At 45.9% G+C, this 16,201-nt stretch overlaps 1 protein-coding gene across 1 annotated transcript in view; it reads right to left on the bottom strand.

Annotated features, from left to right (window-relative positions):
* The window catches only part of txnrd2.2 (thioredoxin reductase 2, tandem duplicate 2), a 20,017-nt gene extending 4,287 nt beyond the window's left edge, over positions 1–15,730 (bottom strand). The window contains exons 1-16 of the mRNA XM_060054175.1: positions 15,576–15,730; positions 15,152–15,217; positions 14,969–15,025; positions 14,717–14,861; positions 14,340–14,414; positions 13,556–13,634; positions 12,962–13,024; positions 12,390–12,460; positions 9,267–9,286; positions 8,882–8,973; positions 8,245–8,419; positions 3,510–3,646; positions 1,969–2,064; positions 1,768–1,860; positions 596–667; positions 1–80 (exon numbers count right to left, since the gene is read on the bottom strand). The exon at positions 1–80 is cut by the window's left edge and continues 18 nt beyond it. Coding sequence (XP_059910158.1) covers positions 1–80; positions 596–667; positions 1,768–1,860; positions 1,969–2,064; positions 3,510–3,646; positions 8,245–8,419; positions 8,882–8,973; positions 9,267–9,286; positions 12,390–12,460; positions 12,962–13,024; positions 13,556–13,634; positions 14,340–14,414; positions 14,717–14,861; positions 14,969–15,025; positions 15,152–15,217; positions 15,576–15,675 — 1,421 coding nt within the window. The 5' untranslated portion in view covers positions 15,676–15,730. The remainder of the gene's footprint in view (positions 81–595; positions 668–1,767; positions 1,861–1,968; positions 2,065–3,509; positions 3,647–8,244; positions 8,420–8,881; positions 8,974–9,266; positions 9,287–12,389; positions 12,461–12,961; positions 13,025–13,555; positions 13,635–14,339; positions 14,415–14,716; positions 14,862–14,968; positions 15,026–15,151; positions 15,218–15,575) is intronic.
* Positions 15,731–16,201: the final 471 nt, after the last annotated feature.

Raw genomic sequence — 16,201 nt, 5'->3', positions numbered from 1 at the left:
CCCTGCATCACCTCTCCAGCGTTGGGACCTGTGTAGTGCAGTCCCAGAATCCTCTGCTCTCCTCCCCGCTCACACACCACCTGGAGGGGGGGGGGGGGGGGGGGGGGGGGGGGTGTCACAAAACTGAAGGTGTGGAGTTGGCGGTGGTGTTTAGGGCAAAACAACCCAGCCCCGTTTCTGTCCGTTTGTATCCTTTGAATCTATCCCTTCATCGCTACAGGTGTCATTTTATTAAATACAATTTGGGTTAAAAAAAAATGGACAGTCAATTGCTTTGTTTTGGGTGAATGGGGTATGGAAAACAGCTTGGGGACATCGTTACTGTGGATACACCTGCTGGTCAAGATCACACCATGTACATCAGTTTGAAAATGTGTGTGTTCATAACAATTGTCATCTGTACGGTAGTCATCCCATGTCTGCTCTCTGTCGAAATGTTGACACAGGGTTAATTAAAAAAAGAATGTCATAATGGATTTACACGATTGGGTTAATGCATATGCTACTGTTTCCTCAATTCTGCAGCGTCTAGCATAATGCTGTTTACTTCTAATGATATGTGAGGTTTAGCATCGAACGGAGTGAGGGACCGCACCTTGATGTAACACTGGCTGGCATCTCTCTCTGCAACCGTGAACTCCAGCGGCTTGTAGAACGCATGGTAGACCTAAGTAAGCGCACATGTACACACATTGACTTTATATTTCACAATAAAAGCAGTCACAAAGTGCATGAAATGGTAACATTTAAAAACATTTTAAATACACGAGAGACAAGTGTGGAGATGCATCCATTATTTCTGGGGAGTGAAGGTGAGCTTGTCCTAACAGGTCTGGAGGAAGGGGGGGGGGGAGATGGCTGTTGGACATTCTGGGGCACAGGGGGGGGGGTGGTTGTAAGGGTAGGAGGGGGGGGGTAGTGGTGGAGGAGGGTTCAGTGCCTATGTGACAGCTCCTCGAGATCACAGGGGGTCTGTCATCGCCCCACACACGCCTCAATCACAGCCCGTGCACGCCTGTCCGTCACACAGCCAGCCGGCAGCCGGCCTTTATTCATTTGTTTGTTTGTTGTTTATTTATTTTCGGTGAGGGATGGGAGGATGTGAACATTGGATCAGAAGAACTCCTTGTTGAGACCCGGGCTGTTTGGGATGCAGATGGTGTGCTTTATTTGATTGTAGTGAATTTGTTAGATTTAGTATGCAATAGTGAGTTAGTTCCAGTAAGTTATATTGGGTTTTGTAATAGGTTGCAGTCGGTTATTGTGAGTTCTAGTGACTTAAAATTGAGTATAGAATGGGTTATAGTGAGTTGTACTGGGTTGTAGTGAGTTCAAATAGGGTATAGTGGATTATAGTGAGTTGTAATGAGTTGTAGTGAGTTAAAACAGAGTACAGTGTGTTATAGTGAGATGTAGTGGGTGGTCGTGTTAGTGAGTTGTAGTGGGTTGAATAGAGTACAGTGTGTTATAGTGAGATGTAGTGGGTGGTCGTGTTAGTGAGTTGTAGTGGGTTGAATAGAGTACAGTGTGTTATAGTGAGATGTAGTGGGTGGTCGTGTTAGTGAGTTGTAGTGGGTTGAATAGAGTACAGTGTGTTATAGTGAGATGTAGTGGGTGGTCGTGTTAGTGAGTTGTAGTGGGTTGAATACAGTACAGTGTGTTATAGTGAGATGTAGTGGGTGGCAGGGGGTTGGAGTGAGTTGTAGTGTGTTAAATAGGGTATAGTGGGTTATAGTGAGACGTAGTGGGTGGTAGTGTAGCGGGCACCTCAATGGCGTCCTGCCCGTGTCTGCCCACAGCTTCCTCCTCAGACAGACCCACACAGCTGTACTCCAGAGGAGTAAACACTGTGGTCGCCACCTGATAATATACAGAGCAGAAAAGTTGCAGCTTAAAAATACCCAAAATAACATTCAGGATTTAGTGCGTGTGAACAGTATGGTAAACCTGTGTTCTCATAGTACTTACATTGTCATAGTCCATGAGCTGGGTGCCTTGGCCAGCTAGCCTGCGGGCAAGCAGTCTGCCCGCTTTAACTGCTGTCGGAGTCAATTCAGGCCGACCCTGAGGAAACACAACCCATCAAAACACGGAACTATGAAATATTACAATCACATCTGTCATTATGTGCTGGTATGCATGTGATTGTCTTAAGGGAATTACAAAAATATGTCAAGTATGCTAGTTTGTCAAGTTATATGAAATCACTTGTTTTGAATGCGAGTCACGTGAAGATTAAGCTTTTCATACCAATAACATTTTTTGTTTGTTACTGTACAAAACCATTAAACTTAAGAGTTTAAGAACCACGGCAAGCTCACAGGCAGCTTTCCGTCTGTAAAGTAGAAACAATCAGCATTTGAAGCTGCTTCCCTGTGTTTCCCACTTAAAACCACCTCGACCCAAGTGTGCGTCAGATGGTATTGTTATCAGGACAAACAGAAAGGCAGGACGACACAGACAGACAAACAGACTCGCCGACAGACACACACACCCCAGACACGCAGTGCAAAGTCGAATGCACAGGAAATAGAACGGCTCCGAGGCAATTCTACAAGCATGACTTAAGCCATCATCGACTTGTTAAATTACCGCCACACATCCTGTGCTCCGAGACATGCCTGTGTGCGTCCGCAGAGGGCCTTTAAGCAAGTCTACAGTGGTATTTCAGTTGCCGTGTTTACAAGCCTGACAACCTGCGTCATCCTAATGCCTATTTTGGCACATCCCAGAGAGGCATCTCAATGACAGTGGTGGAGAGTAAAAAAAAAAAAAAACTAGAAAAGAAAAAGTACAAAGTGGCGGACATCTCAACTGAGATATCAACCTTAGAACCGCCGTCTACTCCCCCCCCCCCCCCCCCCCCCCCCACACACACACACACCTCCTTCCCCCAGCCACCTATCCTCTCCAAAAAGCCTTCCGCAGCAGTGGTTGACAGACAGATTGGGGCTAAACATAACTCATCAAAGCTAGCTGTCAATCAAACCTGACACACAGTGTGTGTGTGTGTGTGTGTGTGTGTGTGTGTGTGTGTGTGTGTGTGTGTGTGTGTGTGTGTGTGTGTGTGTGTGTGTGTGTGTGTGTGTGTGTGTGTGTGTGTGTGTGTGTGTGTCAAGAGGCCTAGCAGGCAGGAAGGAAACTCACAGCTGGACACATAAAAAGAAAAACACAGGCATTACTTCCAACAGGTATAGCTGTTATTAACATGGCCTACTCTGGCCTTGAAATGCCGGTGTGTACGTGCGTGCGGTCCCAAGCATATAGTAACATTTGATTTTATCCTACAATATTATTCCATATCGCTCAATGTACCCATTCACGTAAAGGCATCCTTTAACTAGATGATTGCCCCCTCCCTGCTCCCTGATGTATCGGTATTGAAGTTGCTGAGATAAAACAGTATGTTCGGAGATGATCAGAAAGAGCATTTCCCTATGAATATTGTCTGAAAACCTTGCTTCTATATTCGGATGGGTTTATTCATCTACTTTCTTGGGGACACCCACCTCGCCAATGTCTCCGAAGGCGTAGATGTTGGACACAGAGGTGGATTCATCAGCTCCCACCACAATCTTCCCCGTCTCCCGGTTGACCTCCACCCCCACCTTGTCCAGGCCCAGTGCCTTGGTCTCTGGTGCTCGGCCTGATGGGAATGACAGAGAGTCAGTACTGAGAGAGAGAGAGAGGGAGAGAGAGAGAGAGAGAGAGAGAGAGAGAGAGAGAGAGAGAGAGAGAGAGAGAGAGAGAGAGAGAGAAAAGAGAGTCAGTACTGAGAGGAGAGCGATAAAGGGAGTCAGTGCTGGGAGGAGACACACGGAGAGTGAGAGAGACACACAGAGTCAGTACTGGGAGGAGAGAGAAACAGAGTCATTACTGAGAGGTGTGTAACACACAGATAGTAGTGAGAGAAGAGAGAGAGAGACAGAGTCAGTACTGAGAGGAGAGAGAGAGACACACACACACAGAGTCAGTACTGAGAGAGGAGACACATAGATTCAGTACTGAGAGAAGGGAGAGAGAGGCAGAGACAGAGAGTGAGAGACATTGAGACAGAGAGCATTCTGTTACAACTCTGCATTCTGTTACAACTCAGTTATACAACTAACGTCCGCTAGAGAAAATAAAATTGTATCATTTGGAAAGAAGAACCAAATAGCACACGCACGCATACACAGAAACAGAGGGAGTCAAGGAAATAGTAGAATGCCATGAAACTCTGTTCCTAACACATAAAGGTAGACTAGACTATACAGTACTGCACAGATTGACACACCTTCTCGGAATGCATATCGTGTCCGATCCCTCATCGCTGTCAATGGCATACAAGCAAACATCTGGCTAGCAGTGTGTGTGTGTGTGTGTGTGTGTGTGTGTGTGTGTGTGTGTGTGTGTGTGTGTGTGTGTGTGTGTGTGTGTGTGTGTGTGTGTGTTCGGTGTTTATGTGCGGCGTGCGTACATGTGTCTGGGGGAATCTCGCCTTTTGGCAGAAGGTGAATAATTTACCAGCTGGGGATCAATCCCACCACATCCCCCACCCCCCACCCCCACCAGGGTGTGATGATGTTCTGTCACTTCCTGGGAGGGGAGGGGAGGGGAGGGGAGGGGAGGGGAGGGGAGGGGAGGGGAGGGGGAGCTGCTAACTGATGCCGTCAACACCTGCCCATCCAGTGCAGCATTACCATAGCAACAGGACGGGCAGCACTGATGGTGGCAAATGCACAACCCATCCCACACACACACACACACACACACACACACACACACACACACACACACACACACACACACACACACACACACACACACACACACACACACACACACACACACACACACACACACACACACACACACACAGGGTAGCATAATAAACACCAGGCCCATGAGGAACCGCAGATCTGCAATCGGACAGCCAGAACAACAAACCAGCCCACACCTCACCCACCGGCCCACCCACCCCCAGGGGACTCTCTTCCTGACTGGAGGCCGGCAGCGACCACCTCGGCCACAGTCTGGACTGCAGGAGGCAGAGCCTGGGCTGGAGGGACCTTAAAGAGGCTCTGGGTGGCCGGTGTAGAACAGAGCACAACAGTTTGGTCCACACCCCCACACGAAAATATACTTTTGATACTTTTTCTAGTGGTTGCATTAACAGGTTTTTCAAAAGATCCTAAAATAGTGGACGGAGGGCAGAGTAGCTGCCAGGGACCGGTACGGCGCCATTGTGCGCCGGAGGACATAACAAAAGTGGACAGGCTGATAAGGGACTTATTGTCTGGAGTTTGGTGTAAGACACACATAGATACACACGTACACACAACTATACACGCGTACACGCAAACACCCACCCACCCCCGAACGGTCTTGTAGATCGGCAAGTCGGAAACAAATCCTATTTTCACAGAAGGTGGACGCTAGGCTAATTAGCCATAACATAAACCTCCCGGACTTAAAACAGGAGCCGGCTCTTATCTGATCAATCAAATGAACAAAGACAAAAGAGAACCGACTTGTGCAGGCGACAGATTTCTTCTCTTTGTCAAGATTGAAAGCGGCTTGTTTGATGCCAAATTACATTTCATAATAGCTGGCTAAGTTAAGACTATTATTCCCTTTCAGGCAGATTCAATGGTGTTAGACTAAAGATTGTATTGTATTGAATGCAGGGACTGGCGGCCCACCAGGGATGTTTTGGTTTAGGCTGTGATACCTAAACAAACAAACCACTCCCTCTGTACCGAAGGTTAAGCACAGTGACTGGCAATTGTTTGATTCAGACATTATAACCTTGTCCATATTGCAGGCAACCGTTGATATCTAAATATTTATGACATATGCAATGTTAGGTTTAAGGTTTAAAAGAATGACAGTAAAAGTTGATTCTAATCTCATCTAATCTATTTAGCTTCTGAATTCCAGAAGTGATTGACAGTCTGACATGAAAAGCAATTAAACTTCCGCTGAACTCGAGATCCATCTCAAGAGCCATCTCCCCCTCTTAGGTGAAAAAGGATCCATACGATTAAAAACGCACAATCTTTAATTCACGTCTTAAACAATTTGAGGGATAGTGAGGCAGAACATCACTATAGTCAAACAGAACCACAAGCGATGTTGAGCTCTCCATTTGAAATAGAAAACCGATGAATCCCCAAAGAAAACGAATCAAAACTAAAAAACCCTATCCCCCAATGCGCCACATTACCTAGTGGAGGAAGACCAGTGTGCCTACTGTCCATACCCAGACAGGAAGTGGGGATATGATCCATTTCCTGCCATGTCCTACAGCACCACCTGGACATGGGAGTGGCCATGGGGAGGGGGAGAGGAGGAGGAGGGGGGTAGAAGGATGTGTCAGACGGCACTGATACAGTCCCAGCATTCCCCTTTGGCCTGTAATAACCCCCCCCACACACACAGCCAAGGTCACCGTCAGGGGGGGAAGTGGTTGTGGATGCCCATTACCGCCGCACGCTCACACATCAAAGAGGAACGCCCACGTCACTGATCCAGGCTCGCTAAACCTGAACCAGGGGGGTGAGGGGGGGGTCGGCCTAGCATGGACACCGGCCCGGCCAGAGGAACACAGAGCCCCCCTGTCATTCGACTTTGTAGTGGTTTTGCGGTTACTCTCTAGTGACTTTGTAGTGACTTTGTAGTGACTTTGTAGTTATTGAACGGCTGACGAGGCGAGGTGAGGTGAGGTGTTTGATGCGAAAAAGTTTCTGTTTTAATTGAATACCATTTAGTCATTTGGCAGACACAAAACATGTTACGTACAGATGTATAAGTGTATGAATTAAGACACCTTGTTCAAGGTTTTTGTAGAGGTAGATTGTGGACATTGAGGGATCAAATCCAAAACCATGTCTTTCGGTGCAAGTCTCTTTGTATGAAAGCATGCTAAAAGACTCAATAGTAAATGGTAGCAATGTAGGGCCCACCTCCAGCACTGGCAGAGAACCCATTGAGCTTTGAAGCAGAAGCGGAAACCCAGCAGCTGGACCCCGGTGTCACGCATGGATGCCTGGCTAGGGATGAACAGGCTGGCGGCCTGCGTGGTTCTCACTGCCAGCCGCACGCTAAGGTGACGGAGCTCCGATCTGGCGAGCGATGACGGATCGAGGACATCAGGTCACACGTCACGTACATCCTCATCTCTGTCACGCGCATCAAAGGCCTTCACATTGCATGTGTGCACACACAGACACATGCACATGCATACATGCATACACACATACATGCGTAGACACACACACACACACACACACACACGAGGATAGTTCCACGGAAAAGCCCCGATTCTGGGGGGGTCTTGAACCACGGAGCGACGGGTGTTCCCTCTATTGTTCCCAGTGCCCAGCGCGGAGGGAGGGAGCGAGAGAGAGAGAGGGGGACACGGAGGAGAAGAGGATGAATGGAGGGGCAGGGGATGGGCAGCGGTGGCAGTGACAGATGTGTCTGGGACAGCGCCTGGCACAGGACAGGAAAGAACCAAGGGAGGCAGAACAAAGATAGACAGAGACGGGGTGAAGGGACCCCCCCCCCGCCCCAACACAAGGGGTGCATCCTGCCCTGTCCCATCCCTCTCTGACTCTCCCCCTCTCCCTCTCTCCCTTCAGTAAGGCGACCGGGTGATTAACCACTCGGCCCTGTGGCAAGTCCATCACTCAGAATTTTTTATTACTTTGTTTTTCGGGCTCGATCGTGACCCCGGCGGCTATCTGCTGACACAAGGTGTTGTGGAGCATGACAGTGGAAGTGAAGGCAGTGAGGGAAGGGGAGCGCGGTCAGATTAGTCTGTGTGCTTTTTTCTTACACATCCTTTGTCACTTTTATGTTACACATGATAACAATGTTAACAATGAGGGCACAGCGGTGTGCCAAATACAATAAACGCTATTGAGGTCACTGTTTGTTCTGTAAATTGAAATACGTTTGCCATTTATTTTGGGAGGATATTCGAGTGGTTGAACGGAGCTCGAGTAAAACCTTGAATGTACTTAAGCCAGATCTACGTAGTCCCACAGCTGCTCCCTCATGACCTGTATCTGAATTCACTGGAGGTCGTGTTGAATAAAACGTACCTGTAACACTAAACCTAATTCACGAATGTAAAAATCCCTCGAGCAAAATGAAATGCAAAACGGACCAGCAGAGCCATCCAGATTCCTTCATTACCATTTTGTTCCAGATGAAATCATTCACACTCAGTATTGAAGTGCCTGGAGCCAGACTCACCCACGGCCCACAGCACCGAGTCAAAGCAGTCCGTCTCCTCCTTGCCCGTCCGCGTGTCGGCCCAGGTCACCTGCAGCGCCCCTGAGGGCAGCTTGTCCACCCTCTGGGGAACGCAGCCCCAGGCGAACCTGGTCCCATACGCCTGCATGTGGTCCGTCACCAGCCCCGCCATTTGCTGCAGAAACCAAAGGTTTAGGCCCAACCCCATTTCTACCCCTTACTCCTTCCCCTTACCCCTTCTCCTTACCCCTTCAAAACAAGGGGGAGGGGGAAGGGGAAGGGGTAAGGGAATGGGATTGGGCCTTAATCATTCTTTGTTTATACTGCGATGTGAAATGCGATGAATGAATGTCATACAGGTCTTTAATGGCATTTACTTCATTCATTGAATGTGGAGTTTCCCTGAATGGAAAACTCCAAAACATTCCCTATCAGAGACATTTAAAGAGCTAGGTGTATCTAGGCCCAGTTTCAGTGGCACATTCAGGCATCCTTAATGTAATTAAACTCAAGATAGGTAGATTAGGAAACAAGTGTCTAGAGATATACAAATACTTCTCGAAAAATACAAAAAGGCCATGTTGTTCTCAGTGCTGCAGTGAAGTGTCAGTGAAGCATTATGCGGTGGTTGCAGTACCTGATCAAACCCACGGAGGGCAATGCTGCGCACCATGACTTTGGTGTCCTGGCCGATGCCCGTCAGGAACCCTGCACACTCTAGAGCCACATCTGAATCACCCCGTTCAGGACCACAGAGGTTACACTAGAAGAAACAGCCAAACCCTGGGGCACACCATGTCTTTCAGAGAAGGTACATTCCTGTAATATAAAACTAAAACGTGCACCGAACACGTAAACAGAAAGGGGCTAAAACCGCCCAGAACACAAAGCACCTCTGTGGTCGGCACTATAAGGCTAACCAGGGTTCATGTTAGTTCATCCCGGAGCTGTTTACCAGCGTCTAGCTCTCTCTCTCAGACGCCCATGCCACAGTGACTCACATGCAGCACACAAAAGGATACAACTGGCTCCGACCACGAGTCTGCAACGCACAAAGACAGACAGTGAACAGACATAAAAAACACAATGACAGATGGGAATCGCAATAAAAGCAATGCACTCAACACGCAGCCATCCTGTGTATCAGATGACAATGTGTTTGTTAAAAAATCAAATAAAAAAGGTTTACTTGAAAGCCGGGAATTACTGAAGAGATTAACCCGACACGACAATCTCATGTCTGGGCTAGATTTTAAGTGAGTACATGTTAAATAAATAGCGTAGAAAGTGGCCTGTCTGTATGTCATGTTGGTGTTGACTTTTGTGTGTGACTGTGTGTGGTCCATGGGAGGCCACACTTGTGGAGGACAAATTTGTTTTTTTGCTTTAGCTAATCCCCGTAGATCCAGAGAGGGCCATGTTGAAGGTACAGGTCCACACGTCAGCCCGCTGACTGAAGCTCCTTCCCTGCCTCGGTCAGGAGGAGGAGATGGAGGCCCCCGTGTGCTACAACACCATCCCACCACGCTACCCCACCATGCTCTCCCTCAGCTCCAACCCCCTGCCCTGCCTCTATGCCCGCGCTGACTCGCTGACATCCCGCCCCAGCCGGGCTCACGGCGGCAAACCGCTCACAGAGGACCTCAGCGTATTCGTCCGAGGCACAACTGCACTTAGTGTGTATTGTACACAGGCTTAGAGGAGATCAGCATGGGGGCCTCCGGTTGATTCTACACTTTGGTCGCTTTGACCATGACCATACTTCTCCCTCTCTCTATCTCCAAGTGCCAAGCTGTTATCCTTCTAAAAACGGCAGTGAGTGTGAGGAGATATGAAGACCAAACCAGTTATATGACAAGGCAGCCATTAGTTTAAACCTCTATTAAAAATCTTTTTTTTTTTACATGCAGCCAGCCTACCCGACCAGTCCAGCGTGACGCTGGTCATCGAGATACCACATGAAAAGGCAAGCCTTTTACATTGACTACTTCCAGCACGCTCTAAGAATTAGTTTCATTTTCTGGTGCTGTTAGCCTTGAGCATTCTGCTGCAAATATTCTTCATCAAATGAACGATTGAAGTATATGGTGATTAGAAAGCATCCAATCAGAACTTGGGTTTATATAGCCCTTGATGCCCTTCAAAACCAATCTAAAATTTTGCAATTGATGCCAGCTGATGTAACTTGTCTTTTGTATGGCAAATTATATAGTCTAGCACAGATGGAGCCAATCAAAGCATTGCAAATTGTATGTTCTTTTAGGATTGATTTCGATTTATACAGTCACTACAATTGAGTCCTCTCCATATGGCAGAGTATCTCCAACCAAAAAAATCCCATGATGCATTGTGATGCACAAAGCCTGTAGTATACTGTATGTGAATAAAAGCACTGTAGAATGACTTATGAGAGACGCCAAGTAATTCACCAAGACAATTTCTAGTGTGAATGAACCGTGGGTTATTGAACCTAGTAGATTGATCTACAGGAAAGTTCTTTAAAAGATTCATAAACGTAATGCGTTGCACAGGATGGTATGCTGGGCCTACCTGTATGCAGTCTCCCCCTTTAATCCGAATTTCTAACCCCATAGCTGCACCCTAACGGCACGAAAGACAACGATTGCAAGTCGCTTCGCTTAACGAGGATTCAGGAAGAATGTTTGGCTGCTAAAAAATAAACAGGCGTGTAAAATATATATTCCAGGATCCATCCACTGACGGCCCCGACTGCACGCTACCCGCTAGCCTCTTTCAACAGGACACTATGGCCACCTGCAGGCTGCAGCCCTGAGGCGGGAACCAGTCACTCAGTAGTGTGCGTGCTCCGAGCTCTATTAAACACCCCGTCACTCACCTGCCCTCCTCTCCTCACACACCCCCCACCTCCGCCCTTTTCAATGCCAGTTACATAGCCCCGCAGTCCCCACCACCTGTCCTGCACAGCTCTAGAACAATAACTCGTAGCGCCTGCTAGCGTCTGCCAGCGCCTGCTAGCGTCTGCCAGCGTCTGCCAGCGACTACATAGTACATCTGCAGAGGGGCTGCGGCTAATGGTAGCGCTCAAAAACACTTTTTTCATCAAAGGACTTCCTGATCTCAAGTGCTAGCCTTGATCCTGGTCCCCCAAGCCAAGCACCGCTTGTGGGCGACTGGGGTGAGGTTCATGGTTAACAGCACTTCTTAAGAGGGTTCAAAGACTGGGGCTAACTTGTACAACTTGGTTTTAAAAGCCAATTCAACAGGACTTCTATTTAAGTTAGCTTTCTAATTGAAGCTTCTGTATGAAATAATATGCTTAAGGTAGAGGACTTTGAACTGTGTTCCATTTATAGGTGGTATTATAATCATTATTTTCATCATCATTGTTAATATTATGACAGGATATCAGGACTGTTGGCCAATTATGAAGGAAATTGACATTGCCCCCGGTGGCCCCGTGATTAAACTGCAACTCTTTAGTTACCCATTGATAAAAGAAAAAAAAAAAACTCTGTCAAACCTAGCATCTATAAATAAATTATTTCCTGGTGTCTGTCATCGTCTAGGGTGAAACATCTGCTTCGTCCTTCGCCATTTAACCACTGCCAATAGTCAGGTCGAGGACGCCACAGAGGAAGAGGAGAGGAAACGTCAGGAGAAGAGCAATCACCCAGGTGATGACAGCAGCTAAACGGCTGGATTACAGGCCTCGTTCTGCTAACCTGAGTCACAGCTAAGGATAGCATGACAGGAAGAGAGCAGTGGTGGGGGTGGAGGAGGGGCATGGCGGCGATGGTTTGTTATCGTTTCATTATTATAGTATCGGTAACTACATTTAGTTGTTTGGTGTTTAGTGGGCCGGTGTTGGTGGTTACTATTCATCGTTCATCACTTGACAGAGTCAGTAAAAGAGTGTGACAGAGACACACTCTTTGGGTTTCTTTTAGGTTTGGTTCTTTAGGGTTGGAGGGTAGATGCTGTGTAGAAATAAGTTAACAAAGTAAGGACGGGAAATGTGCCTGGATTCAGTCCATTAAGCTTTCGGCATGAATTTTTAAATGACGTTCAGGTATGTATCTCACTTATTTGTGTGCTGAGGCGTGTGTGTGTGCCTGTGTGCTCGTTTGTGTGTGTGTACTGTATGGAGTGGAGTGGGTGCTAACGTTTTTCCAGGTGCCTCTTTCAGCCAAAATATGTCATCACTGGTAATGCCGTGCTCCATGGCTCCTGGGATCTGAGCGAGACAGAATGAGTGTGATGGAGACAGACGGACAGACAGCGGGAGAGACAGATAAAGAGGGGGATGGGGGAGGAGTTATATTCATCACCACACCACACGGCATGCCTATACATATCATCAACAACACACGTTTAGCAAAACAAGACAAGGCAAAGATCCCGGGTCATTGGTCCTGGGTGGCGTGTACCAGTCAGCAAGCACAACCTTTTGTTTCAGCACGGAAACGGACTGTGTCATGGCTATTTTTTATCACTTTTCCTTGGAGTTTGACACAGACTAAATGACTCGTCGTACTATGCTAACATTTGGCTGGTCTAAATGAATTCTCCGCTCTATTTTCAAATAATAATAATAATAATAATAATAAATAAATGTTTGATATGCCCTGAAAAACAGTTCTCAACATTTGGTTCCGTTCTTTCAATTGTCATTAATTCAAAGGTTTTGAATTAAAGAGAGGATAATGACACTAATGAGTTTCTAATAAATACTTACGTGTGTGGGGTATTTGGGACGCCCTCCGGTGGCAATCACAATGTTCTTGGCAGTCAAGAAGGACTGCAGGGACAGAGAGGATAATGGGGAATTTTACATTAAGATTGGCAGTACTTAAGTACAATTTCTGCTGTGTTCATGATGTTAAACTGAACGATGAAGAATTTAATACAATAAATCAATGGCACTTAATATCCCCCTTTGTCTCACTTTGATTATTAAATACATTATGCATTCGCCTAGCTTCAGCGGTGAACAACGACAACTTATGTCTTTCGGATCATATCTGTGCTACCTGGTGATTCATAATGATTCCTTAAATTCTTTTCTTTTTGAGACATTGATGGACCTCTGCTCTTGTGGTCATTTTCATTATGTGACCTAAACATAGCCCAATCATGTTTAAAGAACACCTTAATCCAAACAACAATGGGATTGCATTTACTCGTTTGTTCATGTTTGACTAAAACCAAAACAGTTGTCCAACCTATTGTGGTGGTTCTGACCAAACCCAAAAACCACCACAATAGGGTCAACAGATTTTAAAATAGATCAAAGGAAGAACAAGACTTTGTTTATGAAGAAGCAGCCCACCTCCTTCCCAGATTTGGTCATCCCTCTGACTGTGTGTTCATCTAGCAGGCTTCCCTTCAAATTGAGGTACTTCACCTTCCTGTATCGAGACAAGCGGTGTTAAAGGGCAAAAACACGGGGAGCCTTCAACCACACCTGAAGCCATCTGATTCACACAGGTGATTTGGGATATTCCCTCAGAACAGTTAATGTAAGCAGAGTTGAGGATACATTTGGCATTGGATTCTCTATATTGGTAAAGAGAAGATAAGGGGATAAGGGGTTTTAAGATCTAAATGCATACCAGACATCCTTGGTAAGCCAGAACTCAAGAATATATGACTGCCATTGGCAAAAGTATGAATCCAATGTATCCTTAAACCTTGGGCTGCTTAGCCCCAGTAATCCCTCAATCTCCTTAACGAGGAGACAACCTATTTCACGATACCTATTAAGTAAGAAAGGAAAATTCATAACCATGACGGCTCATGGAAGCACCCTTATTGTGAGGCCAACTGCTGAGAGAATGTGGCCATATTTAGAAAGAGTTTAACACCTGTTTGCCCTGCAGCTGAGTCATTCAGTCAACATGTCGCTCTGGATTATCAATCACTCGGATAATCACGCTCTGTGTGGCCAAACATACATGGCCTCCAGGTTCCACACATAAGTATTTAGACAGAATGGCGTACCACACAAAATTGATTTGAGCATCAGTGATGTGAACCGAGATCATCAATGTGTTAAGGTTTTGTGAAAGCATGCAGAGAGAAAGATGCTTTAGCAAATATGGATTTGGGCTCACTTGTCCTGGAGCTGGACCCGGTGGCCCCAGTTGAGAGACCTGACGTGGTTCTGGACCGCCTCTGCCATGGTTTCCCTTGAGAATATAGAACAGGAAGCACAGCAAAGTGTACCCATTACCTGGCTTGATGACTAATCCAGTACAGGCACAGATAGTAGTGTGTATGTGTGTAGAATACATTTTAGGAATCACATCAAAGTATGTGCTCATCCGATACGCTAATTCGTGTGTATATGTTGTACACCAAGTTGGCCACAAGATGGTGCTATGTAGCGGCTCTTTTTGTCTTTCACGATGACTTTCATATTCTAAGTGCTTTCCAATGTTGTTTTCTAATATTTTGGTTAGTTGTTGGGCATGGTATCTGACATCCTTACCAATCGTGGGACACTGGATCCTTGATCTTCCAGCCATACTTTCTGGCATCTTTAACCGCGGTGCCAAGCAGTGCAGCCTGGTGCATGAGCTTCTTGGGGATGCAGCCAACGTTAACACACGTCCCACCAAGACCCCACTTGGTACCTGTTCAGAAGAGCCTTCTTTAACAATATTGACCGTATTTTTGGAGAATGTCATAAATATACTATTATGCATTATAGTGATGAAGTGTGTTACTGCATTCCATTTACCTTTAGCAGATGGCTCCACATAATCTAACACAGCAACCTTCTGCCCCAACTGGGCCGCTGAAAACAATAGATTCTAGTAAGCGTAATAGTCATGAGAAGTTTACATCATAACAAGAGCCACATGTGATTCGTCACCTCCTCCAATTGTATTGAGTAGACTATGATGTATAACTACAAACTCACCTTCCTTGGAACACGCCAGACCGCCTGAGCCTCCTCCGAGAACGACCAAGTCATAATCATATTTCCCTGCATGAGGACAATCATGTATTTGTTAAAGCTGCTGTAGTACTCCAATATGCTATGATGTTATAGATTTCGCCATTACTTTGGTTAAAAGTTCAAAACATAAATGTAATGAGATCTGACTTAATAATAATCATTCAACAAATGTCGAAGAATACTGTCAATGTTCCACTAAAGTTGTGTTTGTTGAATGACTTTGACAGAGCAGATGATACTGTGTGGAGGCTGTATTCTATGAATGGGTCAGTCTAGGTTTAGAAAAGCTTATGGGATAGTGGACACGTCAAGCTGGAATCCTAAATATTTAAATCTACCTACGATTAAATGTACTTTTACCAGTCAGAATAAACATAACTGTTACCTGCCAGATTTCTTGTTAGAATAGTAAAACAACTAGTCCTTTTCCAACGGTGCCGACTCTTGAAGAAGGCTGCCATGTTGTTTTGAATTAAAGGACCCATGTGACGTCAGCTAGTACGCAACAACAGAGCAATAGAGTGCCTGGTAATATGCCTGAACAAAATCAGGGGAAATAATATCTCTTGGCTTTTTTTTCTTTTTCTTTTTATAGATGACCATTTAGACACGGCATATATATTTTCTACTAATTTGAATGTTGTGTTGGTGATAGGTTTGGCAAGGTACTGACTGTCTCCCCTCCTGTATCATTTTCTCCTCTAACTTTCTCATCCTATCCACTCCAGACAACGATGTAGCCTATACCATTCCATAAGCGCCGCAAAGGAATCCACATCTGAGCAATGTGAAAGGAGATGTGTATTTTAGAATGATTTTTTTTTTGCAACTTACATAAATCATTTCATCAACGCAACAATAGATTTGCATCATGCCATTAAAACTGGATTTCATTGTGTCTGTGAAGCTCAGTCAATGGCAATATTTACTTTCATCATCATTTCATCATTGGGGACAACATTGCAGTAAATCACAATACATACAAAATGTCTTATCACAAGTAGTGCAATA

Source organism: Gadus macrocephalus, chromosome 6 (assembly GCF_031168955.1).
Source record: "Gadus macrocephalus chromosome 6, ASM3116895v1".
NCBI classification, from domain to species: domain Eukaryota; kingdom Metazoa; phylum Chordata; class Actinopteri; order Gadiformes; family Gadidae; genus Gadus; species Gadus macrocephalus.
Note: the sequence above shows the minus strand (reverse complement) of the source record. Positions and strands in the feature narration are given on the sequence as shown.